This window comes from Hydra vulgaris, chromosome 07 (assembly GCF_038396675.1).
Source record: "Hydra vulgaris chromosome 07, alternate assembly HydraT2T_AEP".
In the NCBI taxonomy this organism is placed as follows: domain Eukaryota; kingdom Metazoa; phylum Cnidaria; class Hydrozoa; order Anthoathecata; family Hydridae; genus Hydra; species Hydra vulgaris.
Window position 1 is genome coordinate 16,056,866 of NC_088926.1, and position 25,013 is coordinate 16,081,878.

A 25,013-nucleotide genomic window follows, 5' to 3' on the forward strand; every position below is an offset into this window, starting at 1 on the left:
TGATGATTTTGCAGACCCATTGCATTTTTTGTCCAGCATACATATACTCATAAAATATTATGTTTGTACACAGTCACATGAAATATAATACAATACCTCTTTCCAACATTTGCTTGGTTTGAGTATAACCACCGACATATCAGACCTTAAAACTATTGGAAAATCATCAGGATAAATTTCACATCTGTCACTATCCAACACAAACTTTAGACTGCTATCTGCACCAATGTCAAATTTCCGACATACTAAGATAAAATGCAGCTATTAGCCTATTAGTACATAATATTAAATTTGGAAAAAAGAAAAGTCAGAAAAGTTTAACCAAAATTAATTTCAATCATTTAATCTCTGATCAGCTGTAATTAGTCTACCTCTTGCTGTGTATAGTCTTTCCTGGCTGTTTTGTTTTAGATATGTTTTTATTGTCAATAATGACATATTACAATTATTACTATTGTTCTTTAGCATAATAAATTATTGAGAGAATTTTATGGCGCCTAAATTTTCGTATTAAGAAAGGTAAAAATATGTAACTAATCAAAATAACTTAAAGGAAAATATATTCAGAATTGTGGATTCTGAATATATTAAAAAATGTCATAGTAGAAGAATGAAAAATAATAAACACAATAATATAAGTGTTTTAACTAATTTACATTTACTGTTATGCAAGAAAAGCTTTTTTTAGTGTTGACTCATTATCGTCGAAATTGTAATTCCTTATGAATTTGGTAAAAAAAACACGAATGGATAATTTTTTTTAATGCTTAAAAGGCTCAAATTGATACAGTACACTACCTTCCTTTGTATTAAGATTATTTAAATTTGGATTTAAATCTCCATTATATATTTTTTAATATACTGACAAAATAACACAAAAATGAGAAAATTGATTGTCAGCATGATTTAACAGCTAATGTAAAGAAAAAAGAAGATATAGCACAAAGAAAAATAGCTGACTAAAAGATTACATATCTGGGACTAACAAGTTTTAATTTTTTACTCTCATAAAAGATGGAATGAATGTTTAATGGAATGTGATCTTTCAACTCTTCAACTTGAGTGCTAAAAAGCTTTGAGCAGGGATTGTAGTCAATTGCATAACCATGAAAATGGTTATCGAAGTAGTTAAAAATAAGCCGCCTTAACAACATAAATGCAATATTACCAAGGTAAACAATGCATTCGACGTAACCAAACTAGGGTATACCATCACAGAAATCACACACAACTACACTTTTTTTTCAATTCTGTAATGACCAACCTCAATCCATTGTGCAACATGAACTGTTTCTGTTTTGGATAACAGAAAATTATTGAACAAAAACTGGCAAACGTCACATGGTTCAATTTAGCATACAATCTTCTCCTTCGTTGTCCCAATAACAGTGTGACTGCTGAACAGAGAGTGAGCAAGAAAAGCATTTGCTAGTGCAATTTGAGAACGCTTTGTTAATGAAAACGCTATGTTTTTGAAACAATGAGAACCTCTTGAAATTTGTTTAAAAAATGTTATGCCGAGATTCAAATCGCATGCACCAATATCTACACGGTGGACCACATCTTATGAGCGCTGTAGGATAATGCACCAAATAGTGATGCTTGGGTGTTAAGCGCTTTTCAGGAAATAAATTGAGATAAATTTGATGATGTTCACCTATTAAATGTGACAAATAACTTGCTAAGCCATCATTAACCCATGGAGAAACAATATCTACAATTTCCATGAGCAATAAAAAAAAATTCCAATGAGGTTTGTCACGTGGGACATTGTGTCCTATTATAAACGGCAGATTTCGCATTAGACACCAACATTCAGAAGCAGTCATTTTTAAATGTGTCAAAGATGAAAAAGTTGTGGGACGACTATTGACATCTGAAGAACCAAAACTAAATTTTGTCAATAACAAATTAAACTCGTTTAGAGATATGTATCCACCATCACTTAGTTTGCCTAAAATACCACTTAATTCAATAGGAATAATGCCTTCCAATAGATCATGCATTGCATCCACCGCAAAATTCTCCGTCACATGAAAGTACTTTAATTTGTTAAAAATGCATCCATGTTTAATACCGGTATGAGACTCTTTATAACCAAGTTGACCTAATGAATTAACCGACTCATCATATGACTCTTTAGTGTGTTTAATGTAATCAGTCTCATAAATAATGGTACCCCAAATTATCAGCTGAGAAAAGTGCTAATGCTGCTCTTACTTTTATTGTTTGATTACACACAGATACATCTGCCGTCATCCGATTCTAACTTCATTAATGTGTTTACTAGGGGAGCAAGAATAATATCATATGTAAGTGCTTTACCTTTAGCATCTTGGGCATACCACATACCCACAAGAAAAATGGAACTTCCTTTAAAAGTAGCTTGGAAGGTAAATTTCGCACCATCACGTACATACCTTCCATTTTATGTATCTGTTTATGTGGACCAAGTGGATTTGTAGTTTCAAATCCATCGATGTACAAATGTAAAACTAAAGCGTCAGGAAATTTAGAGAAAAAAGGATGTTTCTTGTATGTGTTAGTATCAAAGTAATCTGTAATGCTTCCATCATTGCTAGCATGGCTATTACAATTTAAACTTAAAGAAGTATTTTTGCATTCAATGATAAAACGTGCTAATAAAACTTCAATTGGAACATATTGAGCAGTATCTATAACGTTCTTCATTTCTCGATTGCCTGATAAAACTGATTTACGACTCTCTTTCCTGACTCCTAGAGGTATGGGTTGAGGCTCAATGTACAACTGCTGCTGCTTTAAATAAGCAAGCTGTTTATGTTCTGTATCAACTTTGTCAACAGAAGTAGACATTGTTTCAAGATCTTTATAAAGATTTTGTACACAGAAAACATTTTTAACAATACCTAGTTCTTTAAAAACAGATCAAATACGCTGCATTTTTAACAATACCTAGTTCTTTAAAAACAGATCAAATACACTGCATTGTAAATCTTGCAGCAACTCCTGAACATTCTCAGTTACAAACTTGGTATTTGTCAAAAGAACATTAGAACGTGCTTGCAACTTAGTAATAAATGCAAAAAGAAATTGCATGCTTTCCTGTATACTTATTTGATCAGCAAAAACTACATAATTTACATTATCACAATCTACATCAGCCATAGTTTTTTCATGTGTTTGGATTTCATTTGTTTCACAATCATCACATTGACTAGAGGAGAATGGTACAGATGCAAAATCACCTACACATTGTTCCTGATGATGTTTCGCAATATGTATTCTCAAATTACGAAAACTTAAACATATTTTAGGACAGTCACCTTGCCCACATCAAACATCAGTATGGGGAGAAACTGTGTGCAAACGTTTTAGGTGCCACAACATTATATTAACAGACCCAAAGGACTTTTGGCACAGGTAACAATTCAATGTCATACTAGAATCACTGTCACTGCGTTCTCAAAATATACACCTAATTGAATATAATGCAGACTGCTGAGTGAAGTTGTTATAATATATTTTAACTAGTAAGTCAACAACAATTGCCACTGGAGATAATAATACAGGCTAAAGCTTTTGTTGTTTTTATCCCTATTTACTCTTAAAAAAGAAATACAAGATTTAAAGTGATTTAATTATTTAGAGTTAACTACCTTCACTGGAAAAATACAGTCTTGCATGGACCTTAAAAAGCTGAAATTGATAACCTCTTAAACCTCTTTCTACCGCAAAACAATAGTAATAAATAAATAATATAATATAGGCTAATTGTTGCTGGAGATATTATTTTAGTTAGTTTCAAAACGTGTATAAGCAAAACAGAGTTGTCCATAACAATTAAACTAACTATAAATATTTACAATATAACGTAAAACCATATATTTTTCAAAACAACAATATTTACGATAACAAAAAATAGTTAATACTATTAATAAAATAATATTTGTGTTTAATAATTAGAGTTCCTGACAAAATCAGGTATTTTAATAACGTAAAAAACTTCCATTTATAACTATTATGAAAAATATATATATATATTCACCTACAAAAGTATTTAAATATATAAGGTACTTATGTAAAGTAAAATTCTCAATGAAAAATTGAGCTTAATTAAAATTTCCAAATTTCCTCCAAAATTTTAGTAGATTCACTAATTAACGTAACTGCTACCTGAAATAAATAAATTTAACTCACTCCAAGAGAATAAAATTATAACATTCGCTTTTATAATCAAATCACTGATATATATATATATATATATATATATATATATATATATATATATATATATATATATATCAGTGATTTGATTATAAAAGCGAATGTTATAATTTTATTCCCTTGGAGTGAGTTAAATTTATTTATTTTAGGTAGCAGTTACATTAATTATATATATATATATATATATATATATATATATATATATATATATATATATATATATATATATAAATACATATATATAAATTATATATATATAATATATATATTTTATAATATATATATAAATAAAATTCTGAAACTATATATATATATATATATATATAAATATATATATATATATATATATATATATATATATAATATATATATTTTATAATATATATATAAATAAAATTCTGAAACTATATATATATATATATATATATATATATATATATATATATATATATATATATATATATATATATATATATATATATATATATATATATATATATATAATATTATATTTACTTAATTCGGACAAAAGGAAATAAGTTTCAAATCAAGGAATACTTTTTTTAGAAAGTATACTACCGCGAAGGAAATTTTACGGAAAAATAGATAAGGGAATTTTTTTCCTTATTACGCAAGGAAAGGTTTTTTTGAGTGTAGTTGATACTACGTTTAACTTCGTGTCATGCTTTACATGATTTGTAGGTGAAAAATTAAGAAATATACATCGAACTCCTAATAAAATTAGTTTCTTATCAGAGATAATAAGTACTAATAGTATCTTAAAATTTGAAGGATTTTAGTACTAATCTAATTCTTTTTAAAATTACGCCAAAAATGTTTTTTTTTAATTCGAAAATTAGAAATTATTTTTATTCAGTTTTCGTTTTTAAAATTTTAAAATTTGTTTAAAATTTTAAAACTCGTTTTTGACTTGGTATTGGTACTTAATACTCGGTATTGGTACTCAATAGGGTAGGGCGGGGCGTAACGGGACAGTTATGTCTGAAGCCTTAAATTTTAGCTAAAAACAATTTTTTTTTCAACATTTTTTTTGACAAAACATAGAGTAACCGGGTGCAAACCGCACACCATATCATTACGCACCCAGATCGAAATTATCAAATAAAAACTAAACGGGTATGGCTATAAAAAAAATAAAAATAGATTCAAACACAGAACTTTTCTATTTCTTTTCTATTCGAATTGATAAAATTATATGTCGATTCAACTCCACTTTCCTTTTTTTTATACAACTTTAACTGGAAGACAAAATTTTTATTTATTTTTTATCGTTGTGAACAAAATAGTGCTTGAACCGAAACTGATTAAAAATAATTTTAGCACTATCTTGTTGGAAATTTAATTTTAATTCTGATAGTATAATAGTATAATAGATATTTTTATGCAGCTTGAACAGAAAGTTAAATAAAAAAAGTAAAAAAAACTCTTTTTTCTGATAAAACCGCACACTCGATTATTTACTTAGTTTAGTTTTTCGCAAGTAAAAGCAACAACGGAGGCCGTGAAAGTTGCTAAACTTAACCCAAAGCGTAGACTCTCTATGGCAAGTACTCAAATGCCTGAGCATAACAATGCTGAGTTACCTCTAACTCAATAATGAATACATGTACCAGCAGCCAAACGATTAAAAGTTGCAAAATGTAAAAAGTGTAGAATACAGTTACACATAGAAATGTTGCAATGTGAAAATTCGATGTGTCGGGAATGGTTGTGCAAAGAAACATGTTTACCAAAAAAATATGTAGTTGGAACTAAATTATTTTGTTATACATAGTTTACTAAATATAAATTGTGTTAAAAAAAAATAGTAAAAAAAAGTTAAATTTTAAAAATTTTAATGTTTTCTCAAGTATGCGGTTTTATCAGAATGTCGCCTAAAACCGCACAATTTTTATTTCTTTACATTTAATATTTTCAATAATTTTTTTTATTTTTTTATTTGACGTTTATTTATATTATCTTATGTAGTTTTTTATTACCTATCTAATAAAAAAAACGAAAAAAAGTTATTTAATTTTTATTGATAAGTGTGCCGTTTGACCCATTAAATTATTGTGCTTCATTATTATAAATAAAAATTTAGTTTTAGAAATTTAGTATTTATAAAAAGTTTATACTTTTCAGACAGTATTTTTTTAAAATTCTTTTGGAATCTAGTTTTAAAAAATATCTGGAAATGAACTTTTTGAATAGTATTAATTTCAATAAAATGACTTTTGTGGGGCATAAAGGGACAACAAGTTATTTTTATAATTGACTATATTATTATCATTTCGTGATGCTGTTTATTGTTGGATAATTTTTTTTTATCTAAAATATTATTTTCCTTATTTAGAAAAATAGAATTAGTAATAAACTCAAAGAAATTGTTATTTTTATAACTTAACTTTATGGCCGACGGATTTTGAAGTTTGGAGGGGCACAATTGTCAGTTTCTTAAAAAACGTCTTCTACATCTGGAATTTAAGAAAAAATGGGTAACTGCAACTAAATTTAGAATTTAAAAACTCTAAGTTTAGTAGCAGTTACCCATTTTGTGTATTGGTTAGGGTTAGGGCGAAGCTATTTTATAATAAAACGCAAAAACGTTTATTTTATTTTAGTTGTTATTTCTTTTTTGTGGTGTATGGGTGTATGGGCGTGTAGTTTATATGAGTATGTAACTTTTTTGAGACTTTAATGTCTGAACATGTTTAAATGAAAAATAGCCTTCAATTTTTATTATTTTTAAAGTTTTACATTAAAGGATAACTGCTGCTTTTTTTTACCCACTTTCAAAATGTAAAAATTTTGCTAGTCTAAAGTTTCTTAACTTACTGTTTTCAGACATTCTAATGTTCTTAAGCATTAAGTTACCTTTACACTGTTGAATACTCAATTTACACGTTTGTTTACTGAATTTTTGCGCTTGGTCACCTAGTTTGAACCATTTTATATAATTTCCGCACCAAAAGTGTATTGATCTTAAACACTTAAGCTGTATTTTAAAAGGAATGTGTTGATGAAAAGATATTGCTTCCTCCAAAGACAATTTTTTTCAATAATTCATTAAAAAAGTTTTTATAATAATTCATTAAAAAAAATATAAAAAAAAATCAATAATAAAAGCTTGTGACGTAATTCATAATTATTTAAAATATTAATCTAGATGTCTCAACCAATTTTACTCTATTTTGGAGTTTACTTATGTTTCTGCGTTTCGGTCAAAAGTTCAGCAACGACTTTTATACAGAAAAACTACGCTGTGAATACATGCGTCCGAAATCACACTGTTCTTGAACTTTTTATTGCTTCAACCTTGAGATACTCCTTTTCAAATAATCCTCCAGTTTGCTCATGTAAGTTTTTTTTTTATTTGATTAATATATGTTATATTTTAAACTGTAATTAGCACAACTTTCAGGCACTCATAATATTTTAAGACTTGATGTTGGATTAAACAGGGCTTTGAAATTGGATCTGAAAACTCCTTAATTCCAACTCAATCTTTTAAATTTATTCCTAGAAATTCAGTTTAAAGGCAATAAAGGCAATATATGAATACATACATACATACATACATACATACATACATACATACATACATACATACATACATACATACATACATACATACATACATACATACATACATACATACATACATACATACATACATACATACATACATACATACATACATACATACATACATACATACATACATACATACATACATACATAAATACATACATACATACATACATACATACATACATACATACATACATACATACATACATACATACATACATACATACATACATACATACATACATACATACATACATACATACATACATACATACTATAAAAATCTTTTGATTTTCTTTTTAACAAACAAAACTCAAATTTAAACTTGTTTTTAAAATTTTCAAAATTTTTTCTTAACATCCCTCACCCCAACTTTTTTACTTCGAATTCACAACCTTAATAGTAAGCACTGCTTAAGCGACTTAATAAATTTTACATTTAGATAATAGTTCAATCTCACCAGATATTACCACTACCTCGAAGAGATTTTCTCAAAAGGTATCTGTACACTTTATTATCAAATGGTATCTTTACATTTTATTAGCAAAAAGTATCTGTACACTTTTATTACCAAAAGGTATCTGTACACTTCTTTATCAGAAGGTATCTATCACTTTATTACCAATGACAGGTTGTTAGATGAGGTTTCAATGTTTGATGGTTTTAGGATTTTTGAAAATCTAAATGTTAAAGATTTATCTTAGCTGATTTTTTAAAATATTTTTAATTTACGCGAGTTTCCATTCACAAACTTAAGTTTGTAATCAATTGATTGTAGTTGGAAGAATTCAAACCTGTTTTCAATCACAATCTGAATTTATATTAGCATAATAATGCAAGGATTTTTTAAACAAAAAAAATTTTAAGTGTCACGCTATACAAACGTTTTTCAATAAAATCTAGATTTTTAATGTTGCAACTAGTTGATTTAAATTTCATTTAAGACCTTATACAGACTTATCTAAAAAAGTCTACGAGCAGTAAAATCAGGTTTGTTTGGCTTACAGAGATTACATGTTAAATGAAGATATATTAAATAACTTCAGATATATTTTATGATTTTAAACATCAAAGTAACCTGCTTTTTTAATATAATATTTGAAATTATAAATATTATAAATATAAAAATAATAATCATAATAAATAAAAAATAATAATAAATTAAATGAATTTAAAATTTAACAAAAATTAAAGAAGCAAGTTGAAATATCAGTTAAATGAGGAACGCAAAATAAAAAAATAATAGAAAACAAACTAGATAACGTAAAACATATTATAACATAAAACATATTACAATATAAAACATATTTTCTATTCATATTGGCCAAGCCTAATGTTGAGTTTTTATTTTACTCATTGTCATACACTTTAACAAACTGCACGCTTAGGGCTCATAATGAGGCCACCCTGACTGAATACCCTTTCAACAGGAGCACTGCTTGCAGGTACCACAAAATCATAAATGGCAGCACTTTTGAGAATTGGTAATTTTTTCCCATACTTTTTCCAAAATTAGAGACAGTCTATGTATAGGGTGTCAGAATTAGAAGCAAATACTTAGTTGATCAGTTCCTCATAACAATAAAACTGAGTATTAAAAGTTTTAAAAGGTGGTTGTGATATAGTTCCATTCTGACTGACAGGTCAATATGAGTACAAAGATAAATTATTCCTTTATTATTATTCTACAATATGAGTACAAAGATAAATTATAACTTACTGTTTAATTATAACTTAATTATAACTAAAATTATAAAATATAACTTATATAAGTTTTATCACCGAAATTGTTATTCAAATGTTAGGTCAGAAGATAGTTCTTTTTGGCAAATCCAATTATCCATCGGTGTTAAAAAATTAGTGAACATAATTTGGGTATTTGGAATTTTATTGGCCAGTTTGGCACTGATATGAATAAAAAATTTGTTGAACTCATGAGCAATTACTCAAGTTTTATAAATATTTTTGTTATCCACTGTAATCACCTGCGGTAGGGAACTTAAGAGGGTGTTTTGGTTATCACCAATTTCTTTTAATACTTTACAAGGACGTTTAGAACCATTCTTCACATTTTTAAGTAATTTAAAATAGTTAATCTTTTTTAAATTTTACGAGTTTTTTGAAATAGATAATTGTAATTTTTGAATAATTTTATTTATAAATCTCTTTGTTTTAAGGTATTTTATATATAATTTTGCATTGGTCTTTAGAGATTTTTAGAACTTTTAGTTATCCAAAGAGCATTCAAACTTTTTTGATTGATTTTTTTTCATAGATAGAAAAATTGGCATTATAAACAGAAATGTTTAAAACTTTATGTTTTTTAAATGTTTTAAAAAACATAGATTTTATTTGCGTCGTCTTTAAAATTAAAAATCTGAGTTGCTTAATTTTGATTAAATAAATAATAGACTAACAACTAAAAATATACTTTCAAATGTTGGTTTTTAAGCTGAGGCAAGTTCTTCTTTTATTGTCATCGAAACACATTCTTGTTTACAATTTTCAAGAATTCAAAGCCATAGCACTTCAACTGGATTATTCAATGAACAGGCAATAAAATCAATGCGTTCAGTATTCACAGATCACTTTTTAATAATTATATTTGAGTTTTAATAAAAAGTTATTTACTTCAAACTTCATTTAAAGTCTGTTTTATTAAAATCTTAAAAATTGATTATCTTTTTGGAAAAAACTAAAGGATTTTTATATTTTTGCAGAGCTACTCTACAATATGATTAAATTCGTACTATTTATTGTCGTTAGAACTGCCAGATATCTTTCTGCTAGTTGGATTACAGAACAGAATGATGTAATAAAGTTTTCAGCCTTTTCTTTTAAAAACAAACATTTTTATACCTGAATAAAGTAACAAAAATAGTTTATATTGCTTACTTACCAGCATACACTTGGACGTACAAAAAACGTACAATGAACGTTCAGACGAAATATCTCGGACGCGTTCTAAACTGATTCTAGATTAGACGCTCAAAGACGTCCTTTCAGGACGTTCTATAGACGTCGTAAAAAAACCCAAATACAACTTTCCGTTTAAGTGTAGTTATACAAAATCGGTCGAGAAAAGACGTCTTTTAAACGTTCAAAAGTCGTTCTGAACGTCTCTTGAACGTTCAAAAGACATTTGTTATACAATGAGCGTATTTTACCTGTCACAGAATTTTTAGGGTTTTGGAGACAAAAATTAAACATTCAGAAAACATAACAGAAAGGATAACCAGTGTGCCTTATTAATTAAAACAAATAAAACACAAAGTTAAAATATATATGTATATATATATATATATATATATATATATATATATATATATATATATATATATATATATTATTTTTTAAATTAATTATTAATTAAAAAAAATAAAACACAAAGTTAAAATATATATGTATATATATATGTATATATATATATATATATATATATATATATATATATATATATATATATTATTTTTTAAATTAATTATTAATTAAAACAAATAAAACACAAAGTTAAAATATATATGTTTATATATATATATATATATATATAAACATATATATATATATTTTTATATATATATATATATATATATATATATATATATATATATATATATATATATATATATATATGTATATATATATATATATATATATATATATATATAATATATATATATATATATATATATATATATATATATATATATATATATATATATATATATATATATATATATATATATATATATATATTACAAGGCTATAGATAACTTTTTTGATATTTGAGCTAAGCAACTTTGAAATATAAAGAAAAACAAAATAATCATCAACGAATTTCAAATTTGATTCAATAATCTTTTGCTGTTTGGCTTTTTTATTTATTATTTCATATTTATTATTTCATATATACTAAAACAAAATAAAAATAAAATTGTTAAAAAAATATAAGAAATAATCTATTAACGTAATAATAGTTAAATTAATAACTTACAATCTAATAACTCTTTATGAAACCGTTAGTTATTATTATTTAGATTTTCAATGTAATTTCGAAATAAAGTATAAAATGGCGCGCGCGTTTAACAACTACCGAAAAAAACATACGACAAGTTAATCATAAAACAACATATTTTTAATCGATATAAAACGAGATTTTTATTGTAGTTTATATGTTTGTTTGATCTGTGTTTTATTATGAAAAGTCTTCCGAATGTAATTCAGACTTATTCAGTTCCACCCTGACTAAAAAAAATACGTAAACTGAACGTACATTGTACGTTTTTTGTAATTGCAGTGTTTGCTGGGTTGCCTGATGAACTGCTTTAACGAATTGCTCAGGAATCTTTAACATAAAATGCTCTCAAAACAAACGATAATTTAAAAAAAAACTATAACTTTTTTATAAATAATAATAGACCAACTTATCTTAAAGTAAACTTAAATATTTTCGGAACACATTCGTCTAAAAAAGATATAATTTAGAAGTTAAACTGCAAGTAAGTGGTTTTTATTTTTTTTTTATTGTGAATATTTCTGACTTCTGGACAGAGTTTGACAAAGAGAAAGTAAAATTTTGCATTTGAAAAATTAAATTTTTGCAATTTTAAAAAATTGGTGATTTTTAAAACTAATCTGATATTCATTACAATTAGGAGATTTACATTTAAATTTCTCTTTACCTTAATTCTTGAAAAACAAAAATCAATTGTAAAATATAGATTTGGAAACTATTTACGTATGCGCTAAAAAAAATTACCCTCCTTCAGTCACCTATTGGTGTTAAAGCATTTTAATATTGTGCTACTGGTTACCCGAATAGACGCGCAAATGAACGTGACAAATGACGAATAGACGCGCAAATGAACCTTTTTAAGTGGTTACAAAAACAAGCATAAGAACATAAAGAACAAAAAGCAAGGAAATTCGATTTCTAATTATAATAAGTTTTTTCTTTAATAAGATTTTAACTTTGTTTAAACTTTTGAATGTTTAACATAAAGTTAAAATTTTATTAGAGAAAAACATTTATTGCTAAAAACTTTATTTTTATAATAATGTAATTGTTTTGTTTATGCGACACAAAGATCGCAAAAAGTGACCAACGGAGCCGTCCAGTTTCTTAGATCTGGGAAATGTAAAAATAAATACAGATTGTAAATGGTGTCATTAAATAAAATAATATAAAATATTTTATATTTGCTTTGTGTTATTTCTATATATTAAAATTGTATATTTTAATACATGCGCATACATGCATGTGTACACGTTTGTCTCTTCTAACGTAAGTGCACATGATATTTATATATATTTACATATTTGTTTATATTCACACCATGCGCATCCCTCACCATCCTCATGAGATCTCTAAGAATGTTGGAGCTGTATTAAAAACTGGGATAGGGATTGGGATTTTTGGCTTTTATAGTGTAGTCCTTTTATATTGCAATATTGACTAGCATGACGTAGAGTGCAGGCAGTAAGATCTGTTACAAGGGCATGCCCCTGACGAGTGGCGATAATGCAGGTTTTGGGCTCTCCAAAACGTCATTGGTGATCGCATTTTGCCATTGATAAACCAGCGGATCTATATTGACTTGTTTACTCATTGACCATTGTTTTAACATTTGTTTAGGATGACTAGAGCGTGAGTTCACCCAATCCTTGAGTCCTAAAATTTTATTCCTCATACAAAATAGTCTTTACATTCATTTATGATTCTCACCCAATGACATCATCTACAATCTACTTCTATTTTCACATCTCCCAGGTCTACGTAACTTGACGGCTCCGTTGGTCACTTTTTGCGACCATTGTATCGTATAAACAAACAAATTTGTTCTTTGTGGCTGGTGAGCCACAACTTTTCCCAATGTACACCACAACAACAAAACGAACATTAGGCTATCCCGCTGGATGTGGTTACGGCGCTCAATAACCTAATGACTAAGCTGACACTCATTGTGGAGCTTACAAATGAACACGTTCATTTGTAAGCTCCACAATGCACGTCGAATTAGCGCTCGCTGGCTATGTGCTCGAATCTAAAATCTCACTCCATAGCGCATCATTTCACACCAGCACGGGGCATTAACTCTTTTGGCTAAGAGTGATGGTTTGTGGTCTACGGTGACTAATGTGTGTATTTGATCAATTGAAATCCATTCTGTAGGTCTTACGTCAACCTCTGATATGCTAGCCCATAAGCGCAAGGAGTGAGTATATTTAGCTTTCTATTCACCCGATTTGAAAGTGGACGAAAACATAACGAGACCATACTAGACGACCAAACGGAACATGCTAATGCACTACATCATCACACCAGTTGACATCAACAATCTCTAAAATCAGTATATCAAATACTTGTTCTTTGTTGCATATGTTCTACACACAAAGTGACTAGAGCGTTAGTTGTTTCTTCCCATGCCCCCTAATCGTCTCTTCTTCGTTTTTCTACTTCATCAAAGTCTTGCTACACATTTTATATTTTTAAATGGTTTTTATTTTTTATTCAATGACACCATCTACAATCTGTTTTTATTTTTACATCTCCCAGATCTACTTAACTAGACGGCTCCATTGGTCACTTTTTGTGATCTTTGTGTCGCATAAACAATTAAACTTTTGAATGTTTAAAATAAAGTTAAATTTTTATTAGAGAAAAACATTTATTGCTAAAAGCTTTATTTTTATAATATATGTCATTGCATTAAAAAATATCTATTTTATGAGAGCCTCTAGTAAAATATTGTCAAACTCTTGTTGGTCTGGGCTTGCAAAGCACTATGAGGTAATTCCGTGTCAAAACAACAACAAAAATTGAAAAAAACAACCCACTATCTCTAAATTTTTGCAACAAAGATACTTAACTAGGCTAAAAAGAATTCCCCAAGGTTGTTTTAAACAAATTGGAATATATTAGAAGTTATGCTTGTTTAAAATTCAAAACTTAGTAACATTTTTACTTATCATACTCCCCTAGCTACACCCTTAGTAACAAGTAAGTGTCGATACATACGTTTTTACCTTAACTATATTATTTAATAATTTAAAATTTTCCACCTATGATTAGATGCTAAACCATAAAATTATACTAAGAAATAATAATTTCTTTATATTTATTAATAAATCAATAAGAGTAAATTTGCGTTTTTAATAAAACTTAAAAGTAAACATACTTACTATAATAGGAATTATAGTAAGTATATATTTTCCACCTATGATTAGATGCTAAACCATAAAATTATACTAAGAAATAATAATTTCTTTATATTTATTAATAAATCAATAAGAGTAAATTTGCGTTTTTAATAAAACTTAAAAGTAAACATACTTACTATAATAGGAATTATAGAAAAGATTATGATCTATATATTTATATTTTCAAATATATAAAATATTTTATATATTTTCAAACTTCATATTCTTAAAGAATATATTAATATCTGAAAAAAAACAACAACTGAGCTGTATTTTGACTTACTAATCATATTTAATGAACTCAATTTGAAATATTTAAATATTAAAAACAGGTATTTTTACTTAGAGCTAGTCAAAAAATAAGAGGTATTTTCACTTAGGTGTAAAGCTGCAATATCCATGACATGCATGTCCATAAATAAACTCAATTTTAAATATCAAGACACATTAATTCTTTGAATTCCGTGTTTTTATGAATTGACAATTTTTTATACAACTTAGTGAACTTAAAATATTCCTTTGTTTTTCTTTGGACTGTAAAACAAAACAAAATTAGGTAATATTTTTTAACAAACGCAAAATATTGTCATATACATATCATAGACATACGCAAACTGTCGATTCTAAGTAATAATTGATAAAATGAAGCAAGCAAAACATCACCATGCATCTCACAATTTTTAAACTTGTAAGTCAAGATAGGGATAGTGTCATCACTGCAGTATTTCATTTTAACATCATTTTGTCATACAGGATTAAATTCATGAAAGTCTCTTGTTCCTGGTATCATTTTAACATTTTTAAATCGTTCAGGTTGTAATAATTTTGTTTCCATCAAACTTTCACTTGAAATAAAAATAAAGTTTATACTTTTGATGTTGTTAGTGCAATATGTAAACATATCACGTGAGTTTAATATTTGATTTGTAGAAATTCTCTGCAAACTAGCATTGGCTACAAGTTGTTTAACTGCTCCTCCTTTACCATCACAAAGTTGCTTTTCATTGCAGGTTGCAATGAAAATCCATTTTGCATCTATTCCAAAGTCTAATTTATGCTGACATAAGTTAAAAAATTTTTTGCAGTTTTAATATTGAGATGATCCGCTATCAGAAAAGTAGATCACGTTTACAGTGCTGGGTATCATTTTCTTCAGATTATTGATGATTGATTTTTGTACCTCGTAAACCATTGGTACATCAGGATTGTTATTGTCTGATATAATGCAATATAAAGTGGAATGCACCACTTGATTTTCTTTATAGTACACAAATACTGGAAAAAGTGTGGACTGAATATTACTCCAATGGAAACCTTGTACTTCATCCTGCACAACAAAACTATAGTTTTCTGCAAAAACTCCTAGAATTATTGCGCTATTTGATGGCGGTTCTTCTTTAAGATTTTTTAAATATTTAGATTGGCATTTAGAAACATATGAATGTGCTATTAGCTCGACTAGTTTTTCCATCACAATATTTACATAATCTGGTATGCTTACAAGCTGTATAACTAAATCTGATCTATCAGTAGTAACCATTCGGTTAAATTTGGTAGTATCTTCTACCTCAAACTGCCCTTTTAGTTCGAATAGCTTTTCTTATAATTTAGATGTATTTATTGAACATTGTTTACATGGATGTAACATGGATTCTTTGTTTTGCATACTACAAACAATAAATTTATAAAGTTCATGGTAATCAATTTTAATGGATAAGGGAATTAGCTTCATGTTTTGATGGTAGATACAAACGCACACAGAATGGGTTCCTAATGAATTTGGCAAAACACACCATTTAGGTCTTGAAGCACAAAACTTGGAAAAACCTAACTTTACATGTGGATATAGAATTTTAAATGAGAAAAAAAACTCTTTTAAGCTGGATAAAAGTAGTTGCTTTTGCATATGAGCTTTCCAACTAACACTTACAAAATCATTTTGACCAGACATCTGGCAAAAGTTTTTGCCATCTTCATAAAATTTTTTCACTAAAGTATTAATTTGATCAGGGAGCATTTTACCTCGCTTAGTTTGTGGAACTGCAAGAACTCCTTCCTTCTTTGCTAAAGATCTAGATTTTATTATTAGATACTTTTAAACATCAAAATACTCACTAGCTGCTTCCATTGACCATTCTTGCGGGCACAAAATCAATACTTGAATTTTGTCCCTAAATGAACAGCATTTTTCAAGTTTATCTTTTATCAAAACTAATATTTTTTTAAACGACTTTTTTTTTAAACCAAGAATATATTTATTATCGAAAGCTTCAACTTCTGAAAATGGAATTTTTAAAGAACTTGATCTTTTCTTAAAAAACTGTTGTAATAGTTTTAATTTTTTTCCAATACTCATACGATTCCCGTGAAGCTCAGTATAATTAGCGTGACACGCCAATTATATTGAGACAAAAGTTCTTGTCTGTTTTTATTTATATCAGCTTCTTGTTAAACGTTAAATACGTTTTCTTCATTTATACTTTCATTTGTGTAATCATCAGCAATATCAATGTTATCAGTATTAATTTCAGTAGAAGCTTTTAATTTGACTAAGCAATTTGTACAAGTTTTTTGACCAGGTACAATATTGAACCTGTTGTTTAAAGCTATGGTTCTTAACGTGACTTCTCTGAGATGCTAAATTAAAAAATAAAACATAATAAAATAAAATGTGCCTAGTATTAAAAAACATAAAGAGCTTAAAATTATAACACATTTATAAAAAACTTTATGACAAGTTTTACTAACCTTTGAACGGCCTTTTGTGTACTAACAGCGGATCACAGTATTTATTCTGAAACACAGAGAACTTCTCAAGATAGAACTTTTGATGATGAAAACATAGGTCAATAATCAAAGCAGGAGAAATACCACACCTCAGCGCAACTAAGTTTTGCTCATCTGGAGCTAAATCTTGAAAAAAGTTTACTCCAATGTGGTTTGTAAACGTTTACTGGTTTGTAAACGTTAACTGGTTTGTAAACTATTTGTAAATTATTTTAAACTAAATAAGTGTAATCATAGATATGATTACACTTACTTAGTTTAAAAAAAAAATGAATTTCTGGTTTCTTGTTTAATTAATTAAATGGAGCAATTGGTTCAAACATTAGAGTATTAACAATAATTATGCTTATGTAAGAAATTATTATTTTTTTGTGTGAAATTATTTTAGTTATAATCTCTATATGGAGATTATAACCAAAAAGGTAAATAAAAATGCAAAAATAAAATTGCAAAAATAAAACAACAATAAAATAGATATGTGCATTAAAAAGCAGTGAAATAATTTTTGCCTCTTACATGTATTTATATATAAACTATTATTGTAAAGATTTAAAATGAATAGATCAATACCTTTTTTGCAATTAAACTTAAACTAGACATGTTTACTGAAAAATTATTGTATAAAAACCCGGTTTGCATTTCAAAGTTTTTAATCAAATATAAGATCTAATAACTTTAAGTAATGATTTTTGATTTCTTTCTTCAAAAGTTTCTAACTATTAAATTTTGTAAACGTTAATGTAACTGTGCATACTTTACCATTGAAGTGTTGCTATAGACGTTGCTAAGAGCGCGGAGTATAAAAAAATGTAAAAAATCTCAAACCTCAAAGACCCATTACTCTTAAAATAAAAAAATTGGCTCCAAATTATTTTTGATTATTCCTAACGACAGTATTAACTGTACTTGTGCCAAAAATCAAGTATTTCTGAGATAATGGGTTATTTCGGCTTGTTGTTTTGACATGGAATTACCTGTCTAAGCAAAGTGCAAAGTTAATGGCTTGTTGATGGATTTTATGGTAATTTTTTGGTGTGTTATATTTCAAACTATAAAAATTAAGGGTCAAGAATATAATTTTTACACCGAATGGTTAATTTGACTACTCTGCTTGACTAACGTGCTACTAGATTGCTAATGGATATTCTGGACAACTAGTCTAGATTTTAGTGTTAACATTTATTACTTAAAACTTTTTTTATAGTTGATTACGTAGAGTAGTTTAAAAATAAACTAATTGATATCAACACACTAAACTGCATAAACAATACATACAAACACAATTATCGTGAAAAAATGCCTTAATAAATTGGCAACAACAAGCATAATGACGTTGTCACGTTAAATAAGTAGATCGTTAAATAAGTAGACAAATTGAACAATCAAGGCATTTTTTGTTAATCCAGACAAACAAATTTAAAGAAAAACATACGTTAACCGAACTAAAAGCATTTATTTTGTCAAGCGAATTGTTATTATTTTACAGCATTTTTATAGTGATAATTTACTACTTCTAATAATATTTAACTCACGATGTATATTCTAGTCGTAATTTATATCTTTATAGTATAGTATGCCAAAAAACATATTATTAAGAAACAGCTTTTTTTAGGTCGTTCACCTAATGATGTATTAATGATATCAAATAAAATAGTCATCTCACAAGGAAGTTTATTGTATTCCTAAATAATTTAACTGTTCATTTAGCAAAATGTTTCACGTTAAATTATTTATCTTTAACCCTTCAACCTAATTGTAAAATTTGTAATTGCTACTTGATTCTACGCAGATAAATTGTAAGGATTGTATTCTGATGTTATTGCAAAAGAAAAGAATTTATTAATTCGTGTCTAGCCTTTTTTTGTGTGTTAATTTACCTCCTCAAGGCCGAAAAAGTCACTCGAGGAGGCTGCTTTAGTAGTAGTTACATTCCTCTCTCAATTCTATAACTCCGAAACACAAACCATGACGAACAAGACCGCTACGCGGAGAAACAAGTTGAGCGCAGTACTACCAGGGAGGTGGTGGTGATCGAACTCGGAACTTCTCGATTATGAGGCGAGCGCTCTACCACTATACCACTACTGTACTACCGTTAAATAACAACCAGACGGGTAATATTCGACAATTTTAGCGATTTTAATATATGTATAGCATAATAATATTAAAGTGTGACCTAAACTTAGTTTGCTTTTTCTTACTATGTGAATGTTTTGAATAAAAACGACATTAAAGAAATGACGCACTTTATGCTACACTAATACTTTATTTTGAAATAAGATCAAAATATCCTTACACAGTATAAATAGCAAAATAACATGGTCTTTAAGACCTTTTGAAAAAATTTAACTTGGTTGAAACTCGGACATTTTCGGAAGAAATTTGATTTTTCCACATGGAATTACAAGCCTATTTTGTAGAGAAATATAGTATAATATAAATAGTATCATAAAATTGTTCTTTTTAAAATTGAAATTTTGTTCCAGAAGAGTACTTAATAAATGCATTGATCAATATATGTCATTAAATTGACTTACAAAATGAACTCAACTGGTTGCCAGAAAGATTTAAACTTTTAAATTATATAACTGTTAAAAATCTTAAAACAGCCATGGATCAACATGCCAGAATAGTCTATACTTTCACAATATTCTATAAAAAATTGATCAAATATCTCATTATAATTAAAAATAGCCATATTTTTAAATACTACTTTTGGTGTAGTTGTAATAGTAGCTATAGTTAACTGCAACTGCAACAAATGTATGTAAACAAAGAACTGACTTTAATAGCTGTATCTATTAACTATATCTTATATCGATAACCCTAGCTGATAAAATGAATAACTTATGACAGTAAGAAAAAACAACTACAAAGTGAGCAAAACAAATCATCATGTCTTTAACAAAATAAAGAACAAGAGATAGTTAACCTAAATTAGCCAATTATATAACTTTATACATATTTAATACACTTACAAAAATAAAATAAGTAATGAACTTTTTAGATATTAACTAAAACATAAGTATATTGATTGAATTTAAATATCCAAATAAGTCATAAAAACAAAAATAAAAAAAAAGCAGAAATAATCACAATAATGAGTACTAAAGGTCTTTTATGATGATACAACACAGTAACAAAAGGAAACATTTCTAATTTACCATTCTCAATACATTTCAGGTAATGTTACCTTATGTCATTAACTTTTAATAAAGTTAAAATTAGGTTGATGTCGCTACACAAAGCTATTGTATTTCCTTTTAAGAAAAGGTCACAATCATTTTCATGCACAACTCTATGCTTTCTGAAAAACCACTTGAATTAAAACAACTAAAAATGCAAAAAACCCAGATATTTTAAACTTGGAAACCCATATATTTTAGAAAACTGATAAAAAACAAACTTTGTGCTATATCAATCAAGGTGTCATTAAGCCATCCAGATGAGTCTCTTAAAATATCTAAGGCATTGTCTTAAGACTGTACTGACAAACTTTAAAGAAAACATCAGAAAAATTTCAGCTTTACCAGCCCTTTTTTTACAATGATACTATAATTAACATACAGCTTTTTTCAAAGCTTTACCATTACCAGTTTAAAGTCTGAATCTTTTTCTCGTTGATTGGTTTGAGGAAAATAAGCAGACTTTATTGAATAATCTAAAATTTTGGAGTTTTTTTAAGAGTACCAAAAATTTATAACATGAAGTAGTTACATAAATTGTTAATTTTTCAATATATTTACTTCAATGATCAGTAATTGTAATAATTTTTTTTTTTTACAAGTTTTGTTAATGCAAGAGGTCCAATAAGGTCTAGGGGAAGTTTGTGTACCTATAGCCAGGTTTTTTCAATGCCCAAATTCAAGGCTCCAAACTTGTCTAATGGCAAAACTGATACGATCACATCTCTATACTAATTACTTTGTATTAGTATAAGTATATTGACTATAAAATATAGAATTCTATCAAGTAGAAGGGTTTAAAAATTAGTGGCTCTAGGTACAATAAGATTTTTTTAAACTGTACCTAGGGTCACTTTATGAAAATTAGGTTCAAACCCATAATAAATTTACAGCTAATTTAATCTTAGATTGTTTTCAATAAATATTTTTAGTAATACTTAATTGCAACACTCAAATATATAACAAAATTGACTAATAGTTCTGAGCAAAATTGATAAATAAGTCAATGCATAAAATGGAGGTCCCAAAACAACTGTGGGTTTTGAGATGCTGAGACATACTTAATCATAAATTATATAAAAGTTTAACTTAAATAGTGGGTTATATATACACATACCACAAAGTTGACATTTTTTTATTATAATAATTTGTTATTCCATCAGAGAAATATTGCTAAACATCTTCAATAGAGTAATTATAGACTGGCATTTTAATAATATAATTTAAAAAAATTTAAAAATATGATTATTTTTGTTTTTTGAGTTTATACCTAACGGAAACAAGGCTACTTATTTAACGATAGATTTAACCTACCTATCGGAAGCTTTACACCATATCTGCGCATGAGTGACCCTTGTGCAGAACTGAACTGACCCTTGTGCAGAACTTATTTAACGATCTACTTATTTAACACGACAACGTACTTTTAAGTACGTTGTTACGTACTTTTAAGTACGTTGTTTAAAACAAAGATGGATTTTTGGGTTATTTCTAATTTTAAAATTTAATTCAAAGATAATTCAATCCTTATAGGTTAGGTTCAGGATCATCACGATTACCCTGTTACTGGTATCATGTAACTCAGTACTATCGGCCCCAAGCCCTGCTGCCTTGTGGGACTTATTTTTTTTAAAAAAAAAGCTATGAAAAACAAGTTCTAAATTAAAAATCTCCTGTCGTAGGGCTCTTTTTTAGTAAAGCTTGAGTTGGTGTCTTAATAAAAATGCTCATCTTGGATAGATGTTAACTGCACCTAGATAAAATATCCCTGCCTTGATGCTCTTGGTTGAATAAAGGCTAGAGATAATGTCTCTAAAAACTCTTTGGACAAATATTAGCAGCATCTGTTTTGTAGGCTCCTAGTAAAAAGATATATCCAAATATATCCAAATAAATCAAACAATACAAATATATCAAACACACAGATACGTTAAGAGCTTAAGAGCGTAAGTGCTAAAAGTCAAGAGGCGTAAGTGCAAAGAAAAAGAGTTCAGCGTATGTCGCGTTAGTTTAAATACAATAAGTTCGCGGGCTTGCACAAGAAACTAAACTGGCTGCTGCGTAATCGAACCAACGTAACACCTAGGCTAAGACTTTAGGGGTAAGCAGAATAGTTCTGTTGACCAGCCTCGTACCCCTTCTTCATCTATTAGGCTGACGTAGATGTGAATCTGTGTTACATTGACGAAGACGGGAACCTGTGTTACATTTTTTCCTGCCTAGGATGATGAATGCTGGATCTTTTTGACTCGAATTTTTTTTGCTTGTGCCCTTGTAATAATGGCTATGCAAACATTCTTGTTATCTCCTAATAAGGTTATAGCTTTAAAACTCAGTTTAATGGTTCTGAGACCAGCTGGTAGTAAGGTTTCCCAAATTTGGTGGTAACTCTCAGAGAGGCTGATTCCATCAACAGCTGTAAAATATCAGAACATTAAAAGTGCCATGTTGCACATGGATGGTGTTTTTATTAATGCTTTTGGTTTGCATTGTTAAGGCCTCATAAGGAGCCCTAAGTTACAACTTAGATAGCCTCCCAGTTATGAAGTTGTCTCAGTTCTGTTAGTTATGCCGGATTCTATCTATAAATGAGTCAAGTTCTCTTTAAATCTAAACTATGTTTAAAGTTACCCAAAATATCAAACATAAAAAACATCCCCACCGCATATCTGCTTCAATATATTTTTCACAAATATTTCTAGTCATTGAAGTAACCTTACATCAGTTGAGTCTTAACTCTTGAAAAATTCACCAGGCTTGCTTGCTTATTGTGAGACTAATTAAAACTTTGCTGTTTCTTCTTCAGATCTTGGTATTGATGGATACTATCCTTTGATTCGCAAAGATTCCTATGCTTGGCTTAGGGTTATAAAATGCATCAATTTATCTATTTGTCGAGATATCAGATTTGCATCCTTTGTTCATTCTTTTATGTGCTTCCCCTCAGCACCTCTTTACTCTATAATCTTTTTTTTTTTGTTCTTTATCGTTTTTCTCCTTCTAAAGACTGCACTCTTTTAGATGTAATTTTTGATCAAATTGACAATTTCATTTCGCTTTACTCCTCTGCCAATATTGTTGTTGTTTGTGACTTTAATACTCATCACACTGAATGGTTTGACTCTAACGTCACTGACCCTGCTTATACTAAAGCCCATAACTTCTATATTTCTTAATTTCTTAATCAGATAATTAACTTTGTGACTCTTTTTCCTTACAACTCTAATAATTTACATTTACTCCTTGATTTGTATCTTGTCTCTAACCTTGTGTTCAGTTTATTCTTTTTCTTCTTTAGGTGGTTTTGATCATGTAATAATCTCTATAAATCTTTCATTTCGTACTTTTTCTTCGGCCTCACCCTATCATTGCACTACTTACTATCCTAAAACTGACTAAGATTCTTCTCGTGATTTTCTTTGTGATGGACCTTAAGATGATGTCTTCTTTCACTCCCCCAATAAATGCGCCTCCCACGTAACTTCCTGAATCCAGACAGGAATGAAAACTTTTATTCCTTCTCGTCGATTCTAAGTCAAGTCTCATCTAATGTAACTACTTTTGCATCTTTTTCAAAAAAACAACTCTTTTGGGAACAAACACCTATTTATTATTCCAAGAAAATGATGTAAAAAAAAGCTGTCTGATAATAAGCTCCATTGTTGTAAGTTCTCTATATCTCGTATCTTATCTCAGAAGTTAGGCTCTAGAGACTTTTAGTCTTTAATTCTTCAACAGCTTCATTAATAAGAGTAGGCCTAACATTCAATCTCTTATTTATGAAACTGATCTTATTACCTCTCTCAAGGACAAGAAAAAACTATTTGCAAAGAGCTTTTCTTCTAATTCGACTCCTAAACTTCATGGCCATGCTCTTCCATAAAATTCACCAGGCTTGGATGACCTGTTTAACTTTTTTCGTCTAGTTTTTTCCCTCTCATTTCAACCCTTTGGAATGGGTCTCCCATCTTAATGTTTTCCTAGCAGAACAGATGGCCTTTAGATTAGTTCTCAGTTTTCCAATAAATTCTTTTACAAACC

General features: G+C 28.0%; 1 protein-coding gene across 1 annotated transcript in view; it reads left to right on the forward strand.

Annotated features, from left to right (window-relative positions):
* Positions 1-25,013, forward strand: part of LOC101241794 (uncharacterized protein T16H12.9) — a 47,137-nt gene that overhangs the window by 11,699 nt on the left and 10,425 nt on the right. The window contains exons 2-3 of the mRNA XM_065801196.1: positions 7,376-7,565; positions 8,243-8,298. Coding sequence (XP_065657268.1) covers positions 7,376-7,565; positions 8,243-8,298 — 246 coding nt within the window. The remainder of the gene's footprint in view (positions 1-7,375; positions 7,566-8,242; positions 8,299-25,013) is intronic.